The 13,697-nt window shown below is 36.6% G+C and overlaps 1 protein-coding gene across 1 annotated transcript; it reads right to left on the bottom strand.

Annotated features, from left to right (window-relative positions):
• Window positions 1-974: 974 nt before the first annotated feature.
• On the bottom strand, window positions 975-10,605 carry LOC110441226 (solute carrier family 22 member 6-A-like). Its single transcript, XM_021484333.1, has 10 exons — window positions 10,476-10,605; window positions 9,714-9,925; window positions 9,175-9,405; window positions 8,630-8,832; window positions 6,134-6,448; window positions 5,399-5,533; window positions 4,483-4,568; window positions 2,676-2,793; window positions 1,844-1,916; window positions 975-1,552 (listed from the first exon to the last, which is right to left on the bottom strand). The coding sequence occupies exons 1-10, from the start codon at window positions 10,525-10,527 to the stop codon at window positions 1,382-1,384; spliced, it is 1,596 nt and encodes a 531-aa protein (XP_021340008.1). The 5' UTR covers window positions 10,528-10,605; the 3' UTR covers window positions 975-1,381.
• Between the last annotated feature and the right edge of the window lie 3,092 nt (window positions 10,606-13,697).

Below are 13,697 nucleotides of genomic sequence, written 5' to 3'. Positions count from 1 at the left end.
GCTACAGCAGGGCAACTCCAGGCCACACACAGTTCGTGTCGCTATGGACTTTCTGGCCCAGCAGAACGTTGACGTGTTGCCCTGGCCTGATGTATCCCCCGATCTGTCGCCCATTGAACACGTCTGGGATGAAATGAAGCGCAGATTACGTGCATTACCTAATCAACCGGTGACGTTGGCTGATTTGGCTGCAGCGTTGGTACAGATCTGGAATGCCATCCCACAAGCATTCTTGAACCATTTGATAGACTCCATGCGTCGACGTTGCCAGGCTTGCATTCAGGCAAACGGTGGACATACGAGGTATTAAATTTGTGAACTCAGTATTGACCCCTGGTGTGTTTACGTCACTCCTGAGCGGAACTTATTGATTCCATAACATGGAAAATGAAATGCAACTGTTAATAAATAACAAATAAATTGTCCCTGAAAACCTTGTTGTTCTACGTCATACACATTTATTTTTATAACACTTTTTAGGCATGCACAGTTTCTTTTTTCCGCTAGTATAGAAATGCTTTTGTAGTTTTCAGCTGTAGTATATATATGGGTCAAAGGAGTAAGATTTACGGTAGCCTCCCGAATAACACTGGATCCTTGCAGACGTATGTTTGTAGGATACGAGTTACTTAGGATTGTATAGCGGGCAAGGAAGTCATTCTTACAGTGTAGACAATAGGATGTTGTCAAATTTTCGGAGCATTCCGACCCTTTATGGGGAAACAGAAAACAACCAATTACGTTACATCAAAACAATATAAGAAATATAATAGGATATAGCTAACATATTTTGAAAACAATAAACCTCTCGGCTAGTGTTAGCCGAAGGCAGAATTTACACTAGTCAACAAGTCGGTGTAAAATCTGCCTTCGCTAACAGTAGCCGAGGGGCTTATTGTCTTCAAAATAGTTTAGCTATATATATATTTATTACAAGTCCTTGCGAAGGAAAATATCCGCCTGAAGAAGCCCTAGAAGGCAGAAAGGCATAGCGGTAGATCTTACAAAGTTATTATTTTATTCTCTATATATATTAGAGTACCTATAAGCCTAAGGACTCTTGATAAATAAAGAATCTGAATCAGGAAAGGAGTAAAAATATTCTGAATAAGGATGAAATTATAAAAAGTCTGTTTAAAATATATGTGGGCAGAATTGCAAACAAGTTGTATAAATCGGTACTCACTAAACGATATACTGTACGTAGCCATTCTAATTGATTCTAATTTACGGGCTATGTCGTTAATTAAGTGATCTGTAGACGTCAACGAAATACAGTATGTGTTTTCAGACAAGTATATCTCGCAGCAAATCAAAAATATCTGCACAAAATTTGCACAAAAAGACAATTAAAAACGCATCTAGCAATCTTCTAGTGACCTTATCGTTTCCTCCGTTTAGTACCGCTGTGAGATTTATACCACTCCTCAAGATCTTCGACCCGGGTCGGGAGCTCATGTCCCCTTGTCTCCGGAAGAAGCGGAAGCACCAAGGCAACTGCTAAACACAGGCAACCAAATATGGCACCCGGCGCCCATCTTACACGTTCAGCCTGAAGGCAAACATGAATCAGTGTTTAATGTTGGACAGTATTTAAGTCCACGGCAGAAGTATTTATAAATGTCTCACGCCAACATTGAGCACATGTCCCCACAGCGAACTCACGTTCTGTGCGCTTGTTTCAGCTATTAAAACAATATGTTACTAGAAAGATGAAGGGGGAAAATTCTTCCCGAATAACGAGGTTTCCAGTATATAGAAATGCATCATAATACTGCATTAAATAAAGACAGTATGATCTGCTTATTGCATGGCTACTATGTATGATATGTAATGAACCTACCAGGGGACCAGCAAACGGTGCCAACATGCCTCCTACTCGTCCAGCCGCGGATGGAAGCCCCATACCAATCGTCCTGCCGATAGCGCATTATTTAATATCGTCTATTTTATTATGATACCCTTTAAGTATTGAAATATTTTTTAATGATAAAATAAACAAAATCGCTTTTTCAATTTCTTAATTTCACACACAAGGCTATCTACAACATCCGGTATCCGGCTGTGAAATATAGAATGTCACTTTTAAAAATGATTACCATTTATAAAAAGAAAAGAAATACAATTGTTAATCTGGTTGACTTTTTTGGCCATACATGGCTGACTGTATTATATTGGTTAGAGGATCACATCAGTAATTTACCTGAGGTTGGTCGGGTAAATATCTGGTATATTGTTTAGAGGATTACATTAGTAATTTAACTGAGGTTGGTCGGGTAATTATCTGGTATATTGTTGATAGGATTACATTAGTAATTTACCTGAGGATGGTCGGGTAATTATCTGGTATATTGTTGAGAGGATTACATTAGTAATTTAACTGAGGATGGTCGGGTAAATACCTGGTGTATTGGTTAGAGGATTACATTAGTAATTTACCTGAGGTTGGTCGGGTAAATCTCTGCTATATTGTTTAGAGGATTACATTAGTAATTTACCTGAGGTTGGTCGGGTAATTATCTGGTATATTGTTGAGAGGATTACATTAGTAATTTAACTGAGGATGGTCGGGTAAATACCTGGTGTATTGGTAAGAGGATTACATTAGTAATTTACCTGAGGTTGGTCGGGTAAATCTCTACTATATTGTTGAGAGGATTACATTAGTAATTTACCTGAGGTTGGTCGGGTAAAGTTCTGGTGTGTACAGAAATAAACAACTGAACGACCCTGTTATTCCGAGTTTACCGAGGAAGAAGAATATCATAATCAGGATTTTGGCTCCTGGTAAATCTGGAAACAATAGTAACAGATACATAAGTAATACGTTAAAGATTTCTCAATTTAAATATGGAGTATTTAAGATTAAATTCTTATCTTAAATCGCTATCAATCCCTTTTAATGCAGTTTTTTTTATTCATGTTCGACAATTTAAATTAAACTTTTGAGTATTTTCTCGAAATTTTGTTTCTCGCGTTCTAACTAAGATAGGGTGCAAACCACAAAGCTGTACTTTAAGTGAATGTTGTAACAATAGAAAAGTAACCATGCTACGTTTCACGATATGTTCAAATGAAAGATATAAGTCAATTTCATACAGCAAGGCAATCATTTGTATTTTCCTAAGAATGAGACCATTAATTTCATATACAAAAGGGTATATCAATGGGGCATTTTTCATTTAAAATTTGATAAACAATTCTTATAATAATTTTAGTATAAATGATAATATACCACATTATGACCCCTGTTTACCAGCTTATCTTTATTTAGCCGTATTAAGTGTTGGAAATTGTTTATTTTTGGTTACACAGTATGAAAATTGGTGAAACTGAAAAAAATAAAATCTTTACAACATTTGGCTTACATACCTTTATCAAATTTAACATGTGGAGTAGCCACAACGCATCACTTTATAGATTAAATCATAATAATTTATTTAAGTTTACGGGCATCTTCAGTATTTCTGCGACATATGTTGCATTTAAACCAGTAGGTCTGCAGTATGCGGTTTAATGCTTGTACTTTGTTTGTATAGAAATTCAATGTTTTCCCATGCAATTCAAAATTTTCCGTTGTTATCGGCGAGGCTAGGTCAATGACTAAAAATTATATTCAAACAAATAAAATGATAATATTAAATCAGCGTCGATCAAAGTGCTGGTGAACATTTAAAATAATGAAAAAACTAAAGAACTTTTTTTATGCGCGTAATCACGTAATCTTATGAGTAGTGCTTAGTTCATGTAACCAAATGGCAGTTACAGTTACAATCCTCCCACAAATGGACCTCCTCACAGACGGATATAGAAAGGTATCGCCACGACTAATATGTTACTATCTAAATGTATTACATCAGCTTGCAACATTTATGTTTAACATAATAATTATTAAGACAGTTCAAGATATAAAGCCCGTTTTACGATCAAACACGTCTTAAACATCCCCTTGTCATATTTTGCCTGTGAAAATGGATTTACATTTGTCATTTAAAAAAGTTGTTTGTTTGAAAAAATCTCTTGGTTATTCATTCCTATTAAAAAGAAGACGAAGAAAAAACCCCAAAAAGCTATTTTACAAATTTTACTCGACCTTAATAAGATACTTTGGGCATCATTTGAAAGGAAAGCTATCCTTAAATCAAGGAACAAAACAATTAATTCGATTTTGATATAATAAAAAGAGTTCCGTGCCTTTCCAAGAGAAGAATAGTAAAAATAGGTTGATTGGTTGGTTTTACAAACGTGAAAACATATTTCTTTACCTTTTAACCAGTGAGATACATGTATTTAAAATTATAACAACAGATAGTTAATAGCTTTCCATGAATACCATAAATGTTTCAACTTATGGCAAAATACACTGATATTTTCTCTTTTGAAACATATCAGCATTTTACCCTACGTATAGTTCTTATCAATGAGTTTTCAACATTGTTTTGTATCTTAGACTACCTGTTACTTGATTTAGATCAAAAATACCTGAAAAATGGTTTGCCACAGTCCCCGCTATGAGTGAAACGGCTGCTATAATGTGGAATATTATACAGAAACGCTTTCGTCCTATTCTGTAAAAATAAAAGAAAGCTATAATAAACATGACACATATAACACGCCATGAAAACCGTCTGTAGGTATATGTCTGTAATCTGAAGGAAAACTGTCATTATCATCTCTTGAAACTGCAGGATTATATATTCTCTCCCCCCCCCCCCCCCCCCCCCCAGAATTCTAATTGTCAAATAATCCTATATAAAACAAAAGTAATTAATCATTATGTGTTTACATTGTTTTGGTAATATACTATAAGATCGAACAACAGATTCATCGGGGTAAACGATTCGGTAGCTAGTGAGTCAAGTTTAACGTAATAAGACACGTAGTTAGTTAGCTTTACGCTAAAACTTTCAGCTTAGAAACTGAAAGGGCTATATTAAATATATATTTTTCCGGCATTTATATGGCCACGGTTAAAGAAATACAATACACAACACGCTTTTATTTTTCAACTGAGCTGTGCACTGCAACGTATTTACTTCGTTTGGATTTGGACATTGTAAACAACAGTCTAGCTGGAGATCAAGATGTTGACTTAGTGTGGTGTCATAGTGTCTTCATAATGTTGCACATATTTGTGCTGAACCTTTGTTTGTATATAGTTCTGCTGCATAAAAAATGTGATGTATTGATTGTAAATGATTTATGACGCAGTGCATATTGAAGGCAGTTTATTAGCTCTTCTACTATTTATCCGAGTATAACCAATAGTAATAAAAGTAATATTTAACAACTCGAAGGCATTACCGAACGTTATGGCGTTGCGTCGGAACCCTTAACGCTGCAAACACTAAGTCATAAAACTAGCCCTGTCGTGTTTTTGTTAGATTCAATATCATACCGATTCATCAGCGTGTATTCGAACAATACAACAGGGAATTCAGCGACGGCAAGCAGGAAGAAGCTCAGATATCGGTCAACAGGCAAAGAGGCTGAGGACAGGATCAAACCAAAGTAGGTCAAACTGTCAACGGTCCTGTAGAATGAAATCTGGCATAGTTAGTCGTGGTAATCAAATATTTTTATAGCAGACGATTCATTTCTATCGTGCAAGCGTCCGCAACGAACCAGTATGTATGAAGGGGAATGAGTTAAACGAACACTTAAATTATAGATCTAAGTCATGGCGTTTTGATTTCTGTTTATGAATCGATTACAATCAGGAGTTAATGTTATATATAACATAAAGAAGGGAAAAAGCTATTCAATTTCTTAGAAACTCTTTTGCGGTATGACCCTTAAGTTATAAGTAATACTACATCTTCTAATTCCATCGTTATGTCTTTAATAAATAATTGTAAGAAAATCTCTGTTAAGTCTTTATTTCTTTGAAAACCAATTGTAAAAAAATAAGCATTACGCATTACGATTACCTATTTCGAAATTCGCGCAGAGGGCAATGTAAAAGTTTTTTTTTACAGATGTAGATTTCAACGTTGTGTTTCTTAAAATGAAGTACACAAGAGGCTTTCAGACCGGTTTACTGTAATATAATGTGATTAGTTATGAATATCGGCACCCGAAATAACGGGTTTCAACGTTAGTGAAGTCAGTGTAAAATGTCATGAGTACGTACCAGGCCAGTATCATAATAACAATTATCATTGCTATTCGGCGTCTCTTAAACAAGGTTACAATGGTGTATTTCGGTACAATGTTCTTGTTGCTTCTTTTGTCGTCATTCTTGATTGTTTTTCCCGATAAACTTTCACTTTCCTCTTCGATATCTACGACTTCCTCCGTGTTGCATTGTACAGCTGTTACCTTGTCAACTATCTGTAGGATTTGTTCTTCATCCACGTTATTCATCTTTGCAGCCTTTCTCAAAATTGTCTTTGCTTCTGCGGTTTTGCCATTTGCCAGAAGCCATCGTACAGATTCGTTATGCATCCTATAACAGACATATTCCATGTTTAAATGTAACCGGGATAACATTTGCAATGTATATGTTATTTTAATATTCAAATATGCATAGCGCTGTGAGTCCTAGTATTTGTACTGTATTGTCAATGTGCTGTGTATGTCCGTGTTACTGTACTGTCCATGTCACGGGATGTATGCTACCTGTGGTATGCATGTACCTGGTAGGTGTAAGGTAGTGTGTATGCAAGTGCCTCGTTTTGGTTTTATATGGTCAGTGCCTTTAAGTTTGGCGCGTAAGTCATTCATATTGGACATTTGACAGCGGACATGTTCACAGTGGACAGAGCTAGACAAGTAGTATGGGGAATCTAAATAATTGTTGTTGCCATGCTAGTCTACAGTATGTCGTATTGACGACTATTACCAATATCTCATCTTTAGACCCTTGACCCATTGGTGGGGGTATTGAATGTATTAAATGTCCTGAGTATTACGCATATAGATATATACTTGAAGAAACGAAATAAATAAAAGAACGAAACCGTCTTTGTTACAATGGCGCCCAACGTGAGGCAAGGGTCTAAAGATGGCAAAAGGTTTACCTGTAAATAAATTGTATAGAAATGATATTAATGAAATGTTGCTACGTGAAAACTGAAAAAAGAATGGTATTAGACATTCCGGTTGAAAGCTCAGAAAATACACATTGATTTACAAGATTTTCCACTAGTTTTGCCTTGGCGATCATTAAATTATGTTCAACAGACTGGTGTTGATGAGAAAGAACAAATTTTCCCTTGGTCATCCAGTCAGGAGGCCGACGTTCTCTTCCACTCCATCTTGGCGCAGGAACAGGCAAAGCTGGTGGCGGTTCTGCCTCCTCAATAACTTCTTCTGAAGTATCTTGCCTGACGTCCCTTTCTTGTCTGTCTCCGACATCTCTGACTGTATTATCCTTTCCTTCCTCACCGCTTACGTTTGAATGTTCCACTGATCATCTCCCCTCCGTTGAGAGCTGGTCGTCACCAGACGAATCAACGACCACCACAGGAGTACCAAGATCGTCATCCGGTTCCTGTGTGGTCAAATCTTCAACATGGTTGTCCGACATCTTACTGGTTTCGGAATCCCGTGGTCCATACTGGCTGTCTACACATATGTATGACTGTTCTTCATCATCACTCACACTGTCTGAAATGGTGTTGGCAATCTCTGCTGTAGGTACAGTTAATGTCGTATCATAGTCAGCAGACTTCACAGGAACATTGGAATCTAGCTTCTTCACTGCCTCAGTAGATTCCGATGGCAAAGCTCCTATGGGAAGCAAGTTGTTCCGATGAAGCGTTCTACTCCGACCCTGTCCGGACTCAGACTCTAGTCTGAATACTGGTATACTCTGATTGGGTTGTTCCATTATGATGTACACCTCATCCTCCCAAGCATCAGATAATTTATGATCGCCGTCAAAAGCTAAAGCTTTCACTAACACTCTGTCTCCAATGTTTAGCGACGCTCCTCGGACTCTGAGGTCATAGGATGCCTTCTGCATCCACTTTGCACTTGTTGAGGATTTAGTAGCTAGATCATAACTGTATGCGAGACGTTTCATGAGTCCCTTCGCAGTCAGTGAGAGACTGGGCCTCATAAATCAGTTTCCCTATACCAAAGGAGATGTCCAGAGGCAAAGGTGGCTCCCTACAAAACATGAGGAAAAATGGTGATGTGTTGGTCGACTCATGTCTGGTACAGTTATAGGCGTGAACTAGTGGTGCCACGTAGGTCTTCCAGTCCGTCTTCTTGTCAGGTTCCAGAGTATTTAGCATGTTAATCAGAGTGCGGTTGGATCTTTCCGTCATGCCATTACCAATAGGGTGCTAAGAAGTAGTCCTCGACTTAGTTATCCATGTTAGCTGACCGAGCTCGGATATAAATTTGCTTTCAAAGTTGGCACCCTGATCGGCATGAAGCCTTTTGGCATGCCGTAGTGAACAAAAAAGTTGTTGAATAGAGCTTCGGCTGTTGTTTTGGCTGTCTGGTTGCATGTTGGAATGGCTTGGGCGTATCTCGTGAAATGGTCTGGGATCACTAGGACATTCTGGTATCCACTTCTGGATCTAGAGTGAGATAGTCAATGCAGACGAGCTACATGGCCATTTGGTGCAGTACAAACGTTTCTTTTGTTTGGTATTGACAATTTAAAAGGACTAACCAGTATCCCAGGACACTGTAAGCGGATGATAGCGTGAGGACGAGGTATAGATAGCGCCAGGACAGATCCCGGAGGAAGTAAACAACAGGCGTCATGACGACCGCAGAGGTAGTCCAGGAGGCCAGACCAGCTACTTCCGTCAAATATCTCACTTCCTCGGGAAACATTTCTAGCATCATAGCAGGACGTACCATAGCCATTCCCTAATAAAAGTTGAGAGGCATTTATGTAGAGCAAACTAAAAAATTGAAAAACTATTTTCCTGATTATTTGACTAGTATTTTCGAATGCGAGATCAATTTACAATCTATCACTTAAACCGTAGTGCATTCGATTATTCGTGGAATAAAATAATCAAGAAGTGTTCATCAGAGCCATCTTGACACTTTATATATTGTCTTTTTATAATACGACATCGCAGAGCTCTGGCATACATTATGACGTTGCTATTGGTGTAACTATATGAGACAAAACGATAATTATCACAACAGAAGAAAAGTTTCGAGAACCTAGCACAACTAATGATATTAATGCAAAGAACATACTTGTTGGAAGACTCCAATGAGAAACCTCATTATTGCAAATCCGGTGAATGTTGGTAAAAAACAACCTCCTAATCCTGCTACAAGCAAACCGATATGTGAGGAGACAAGGATAGGCTTTCTCCCGAACCTGTCTGAACACTGAGGTAAAATGGCCGCCCCAACCATCTGGCCGACCATGAGCAAAGTTTGTGACAATTCTGCTCCCTCTGCTCCATCGCACACCAGGTCGTACTAAAACAACACGTACTAATACTTATAAACGATTTTCAGATACACATAAGTATATAAAGGATAATAAATTTTACCAGATTAGCCTGTTTTAAAAATTTGATGTTATCCGAAAATAGCGCGAGAGATTACGTTATATTCCCGCGTTTTTTCCCCAGTAAAAGTTTTGCTGCTGAAAGTACATCTACTTATTTAATTCACAAGCGTTTTAGCTCGGTTATACACATCAGATCCTTTTCTGCCTTGTACATATAAATGCCTGTGTCATAAACATTCTGTGCTACACTGTACCTTCACATGTCATAGCTTACGTCTGTCACAAACGTTCTGTCCTTCTCTAGGCCGTAGTTATACCCAGCTGGACATGGCGACAAGGACAGAAGTGTGCTATTTGTGTCACTGATAACCAAGTCGACATGACACGCATGGTAAGACAGGCCTATGCTTGTGTTGCTGTATTTGGCGGTGTCCGCAATAATCTGTGAGGAAGACACATTGGCACAGTGGTAGGGTGGCCGAAATCCTATATAACAAAACAGCTCAACATATACCTCAATTTTAAAAGGTGTACGCTCTGCATTTTTATCAGTCATTACTTCTTTTTTAAAGACTCCTTTGTTGCGATTGTTTCTCAAGCTATGAGATAATGTGTCTGAAAAACGGTCTCCGTAAATGTCTAGATGTTACCGACTTTAAATCTAGTGAGAGAATCCTATAATAAGAGAACCATTTCAAATCTTCACGGTTAATATTATAATAAATTCCAAGAATATTCGTCAATGAGTAAAATATCCATATGCAAAGCAGTACATTGCGTGATGATTTATGACTTTAATATGGATGGCAAAGCAAAGCCACTTTGATGAACATTGCCAATAAAACAAACTGCTAAAACCAATATGGAACAAATTGCACTCTACAGGGAGCTGAAAATAAAGAGAAAAATATTATATTTTGAACCGGCTAGGAATAAATCGAAACAGATACAAAAGAAAACAGCATAAACCGAGGAGACAGAGTAAACAGAAATATAACATAAACTCCACAACAATTTCCATTATATGGTTGTTTACCAATGAAGACGACGACCAGGAGTTGTATCAATTCCGGAAAAACGGTACTCATGAGCAGGGCGGACTGAATAAGCTGATACTTTCCAAAGGTTCCTAGTGCCCTCCAAACGTCATCGAGCTCAACGCGACCTGCTAAATAACAAACTAGTTAATACTGGGCGAATATTGTAGCATATATCGGTACAAGGTCCAGGAAGCAAGCTAGGGGAAATCTGATATTTAACCTTTTTCAGTCTAGAGCGTACAAAAGCGCACCATTGTTATAAATACCCCGGTTTTTTTTTTATTTTTTTATTATCTAATTCTAATTCATCAGTCTCGCTGTAACTTTCAGGCATTAATGCTGGACATAGTACCGGTCTATGCATCATATATACATGTGCATGTATGCAACATTTATCAACACATTGTAGTTGTACAATGTACTTGTATAAACCCCTTCAGAATGGTTTGAATATGTTTCTCCAGTGTTTTTATTATTGATTTCAGTTGTTCCTGTAATATCAATACATTCAGAAGTAAACGTACAATAATTAGTAATAAAATCTCAGAGTATGCAGCATCTTGTGTAGTCAGCGACCATAATAGACAAATCATGTTTTTTTAAATGTGATGTTTGGTGATTAGAGAAGGTGTGTATGTGTTTCATCAGAAATTTTCATTATGTGTATATGTACCTGATTTAACGTTTGTATATGTTACTACTGTGGTGTGTGAGGCAGGAGGCAGATGGGGGGCTGGAGGGTTTTGCTTTGTTTGGCTGATGGGGTACTGGGTTTACCGCTGTGCTGGCTGTGGGTTGAATTAAGCTAATGTCTATGAATGTAAGGGGACTGAAATATGTTAGGCTGAAGAGGAGATATGTGTTCCACACAATAAAAAAGGAACATTTTGATAGTATCTGCTTGCAGGAAACACATTGTGAAGATAGTATAGAAAATATTGGAACAAGAATGGGGATATACGTGTGTGTTTGGTAATTATACATCTAGATCAGCAGGGGTAGCTAATAATTTTGAGAAATACATGTGAACATTTAATACATGGTAGTAGAGTATATAATTATGAAAGATTTGTTATACTTGATATTTCCTCAACATTAGCATATATATATGGTCCAAATTCAGATTCACCCCGTCTCTATGAAAACTTTTGTCAACCCTACAAGTTTTTAAGAATACTTCTAGGATAGTACATGTATGTGGTAATTGGAATTCTATACAGTACAAAGAAATGGATACACACAATGTTATTCACAATAACAACCCCAAAACCTAGGAAGCAATAATAATATAATTAATACATATGATCTTATAGATCCATGGAGATCCTTTTTTCCTGATTTGAATTATTTTACATGGAGGCAAAAATATCATATTCGACAAAGCAGGCTTGATTACTTCTTAATATCAGGGAACATATATTCAAAACCAAAAGATACAAAAGTTATACCTGGCTAAAGAACTGATCACTTTTGTATAGTCTTAGATGCTAATTCCAGTATTGTAGAACGTGGTAGAGGATATCGGAAATATAATACTTCTCTCTTAGAAGATAAAACTTACATACAACAAGTCAAAGACTGCATTACAGAAACTGTAGATAAATATATTGTTGAAGTAGACAAAGATAACTTAGAAAATATTATTTTGCGTGTAAATGACCAAATATTTTTAGAAGTTTTGAAAGTTAAAATTCGTTCGCACACAATATCTTACTCAATCACAAAGAAAAAAAAAGAAAAAAAAGGAGAAAACAGAAAGATTAAAAGTCAGGAATAGAAGAACTAAAACAACAATTATAACCTGAACCCAAGTGACAACTTAAGTAGAGAATTTAGTAATAAAAAAATAGGAACTTGAAATAATTACTAAAAATAAAGTAAAGGTCTTCTTTTTATGTCAAAAGCAAATTGGTATGAAAATTGGAAAAAGCAACCACAATGTTATCTTTGTTTGTTTTGGAGAAAATACATTTTGTTAATAAAAGTATAAATAAATCATTAATAGAAGAGGGGGATATATTTGATAGTCAAAGGGAGATGATTGAAGAAGAGGTTATTGTTTTTAAGAACCTACATAAATCCAAACAAAATGACTTAACACATTTTGAAAATTCCAATGTTTTCAAACCCAAAATTAAACTCAACAATGCTGATAAAAATAGTTGTGACCTGAAACTTTAAGAATTAGCAAAAGCATTAGAATGTATGGAAAATAGGCAGAGTCCTGGGTCTGACGGGTTCGGTGCTGAATTCAAATATATTTTTGGAAATTACAAAAGCTGCATATTTAGTAATGGTCACTTGTCATCTTACTTTGAACTAAGTCGAACTCATCGTCAAGGTGATCCCTTGTCACCTATATATTTATAAGAGGGGTTGAACTTTAAGCTCTAGCGATAAAATCGTATATATCAATATGAAAGGAATAGTTTTAACCGGTAACCAATTCCTTCTGGGCCAATATGCTGATGATGCCTATATTCTGATGATGCCTATATTCTGATAATGCCTATATTCTGATGATGCCTATATGCTGATGATGCCTATATTTTGATGATGCCTTTATTCTGATGACGTCTATATTCTGATGATGCCTATATTCTCGTGATGCTTATATTATGATGATGCCTATATGCTGATGATGCCTATATTCTGATGATGCCTATATGCTGATGATGCCTAGGCATCATCAGCATATAGGCATCATCAGAATATATTCTCGTGATGCTTATATTATGATGATGCCTATATGCTGATTATGCCTATATGCTGATGATGCCTATATGCTGATGATGCCTATATTCTGACGATGCCTATATTCTGATGATGCCTATATTCTGCTTAATAGAAATAGCCAGGCTTCATATACTGCAGTCTGAATACTAGAAGATTTTGCAAGGGTATTTGGATTGAAGATTTTACAAAAATCTTGCCTGTACTGTACTGGATAGGAAGTAAAAGGTCCTCTTATGAAAGAATATGTCCAGATTTGAATTTAAATTGGTCAACTTCAAACTTTAAACTTGTGTTTCCATTACATCTCGAGGATATGGAACGCATAAATTATGATATTTTATGATAAAATACAACAGGTTATAAAGTTCTATGATACTGAAGCTGTCGAGATCTTACTTTAATTGGGTGTATTACAATTATAAGAACCCTTATGGAAAATAAATTTGTACATCTGTTTACCTCGCTTCCAAAACTCTCCAAAC

The sequence above is a fragment of the Mizuhopecten yessoensis genome, unplaced genomic scaffold, assembly GCF_002113885.1.
Source record: "Mizuhopecten yessoensis strain PY_sf001 unplaced genomic scaffold, ASM211388v2 scaffold715743, whole genome shotgun sequence".
Taxonomy (NCBI): Eukaryota; Metazoa; Mollusca; class Bivalvia; order Pectinida; family Pectinidae; genus Mizuhopecten; species Mizuhopecten yessoensis.
This window is presented reverse-complemented; position numbering and strand designations above follow the sequence as displayed.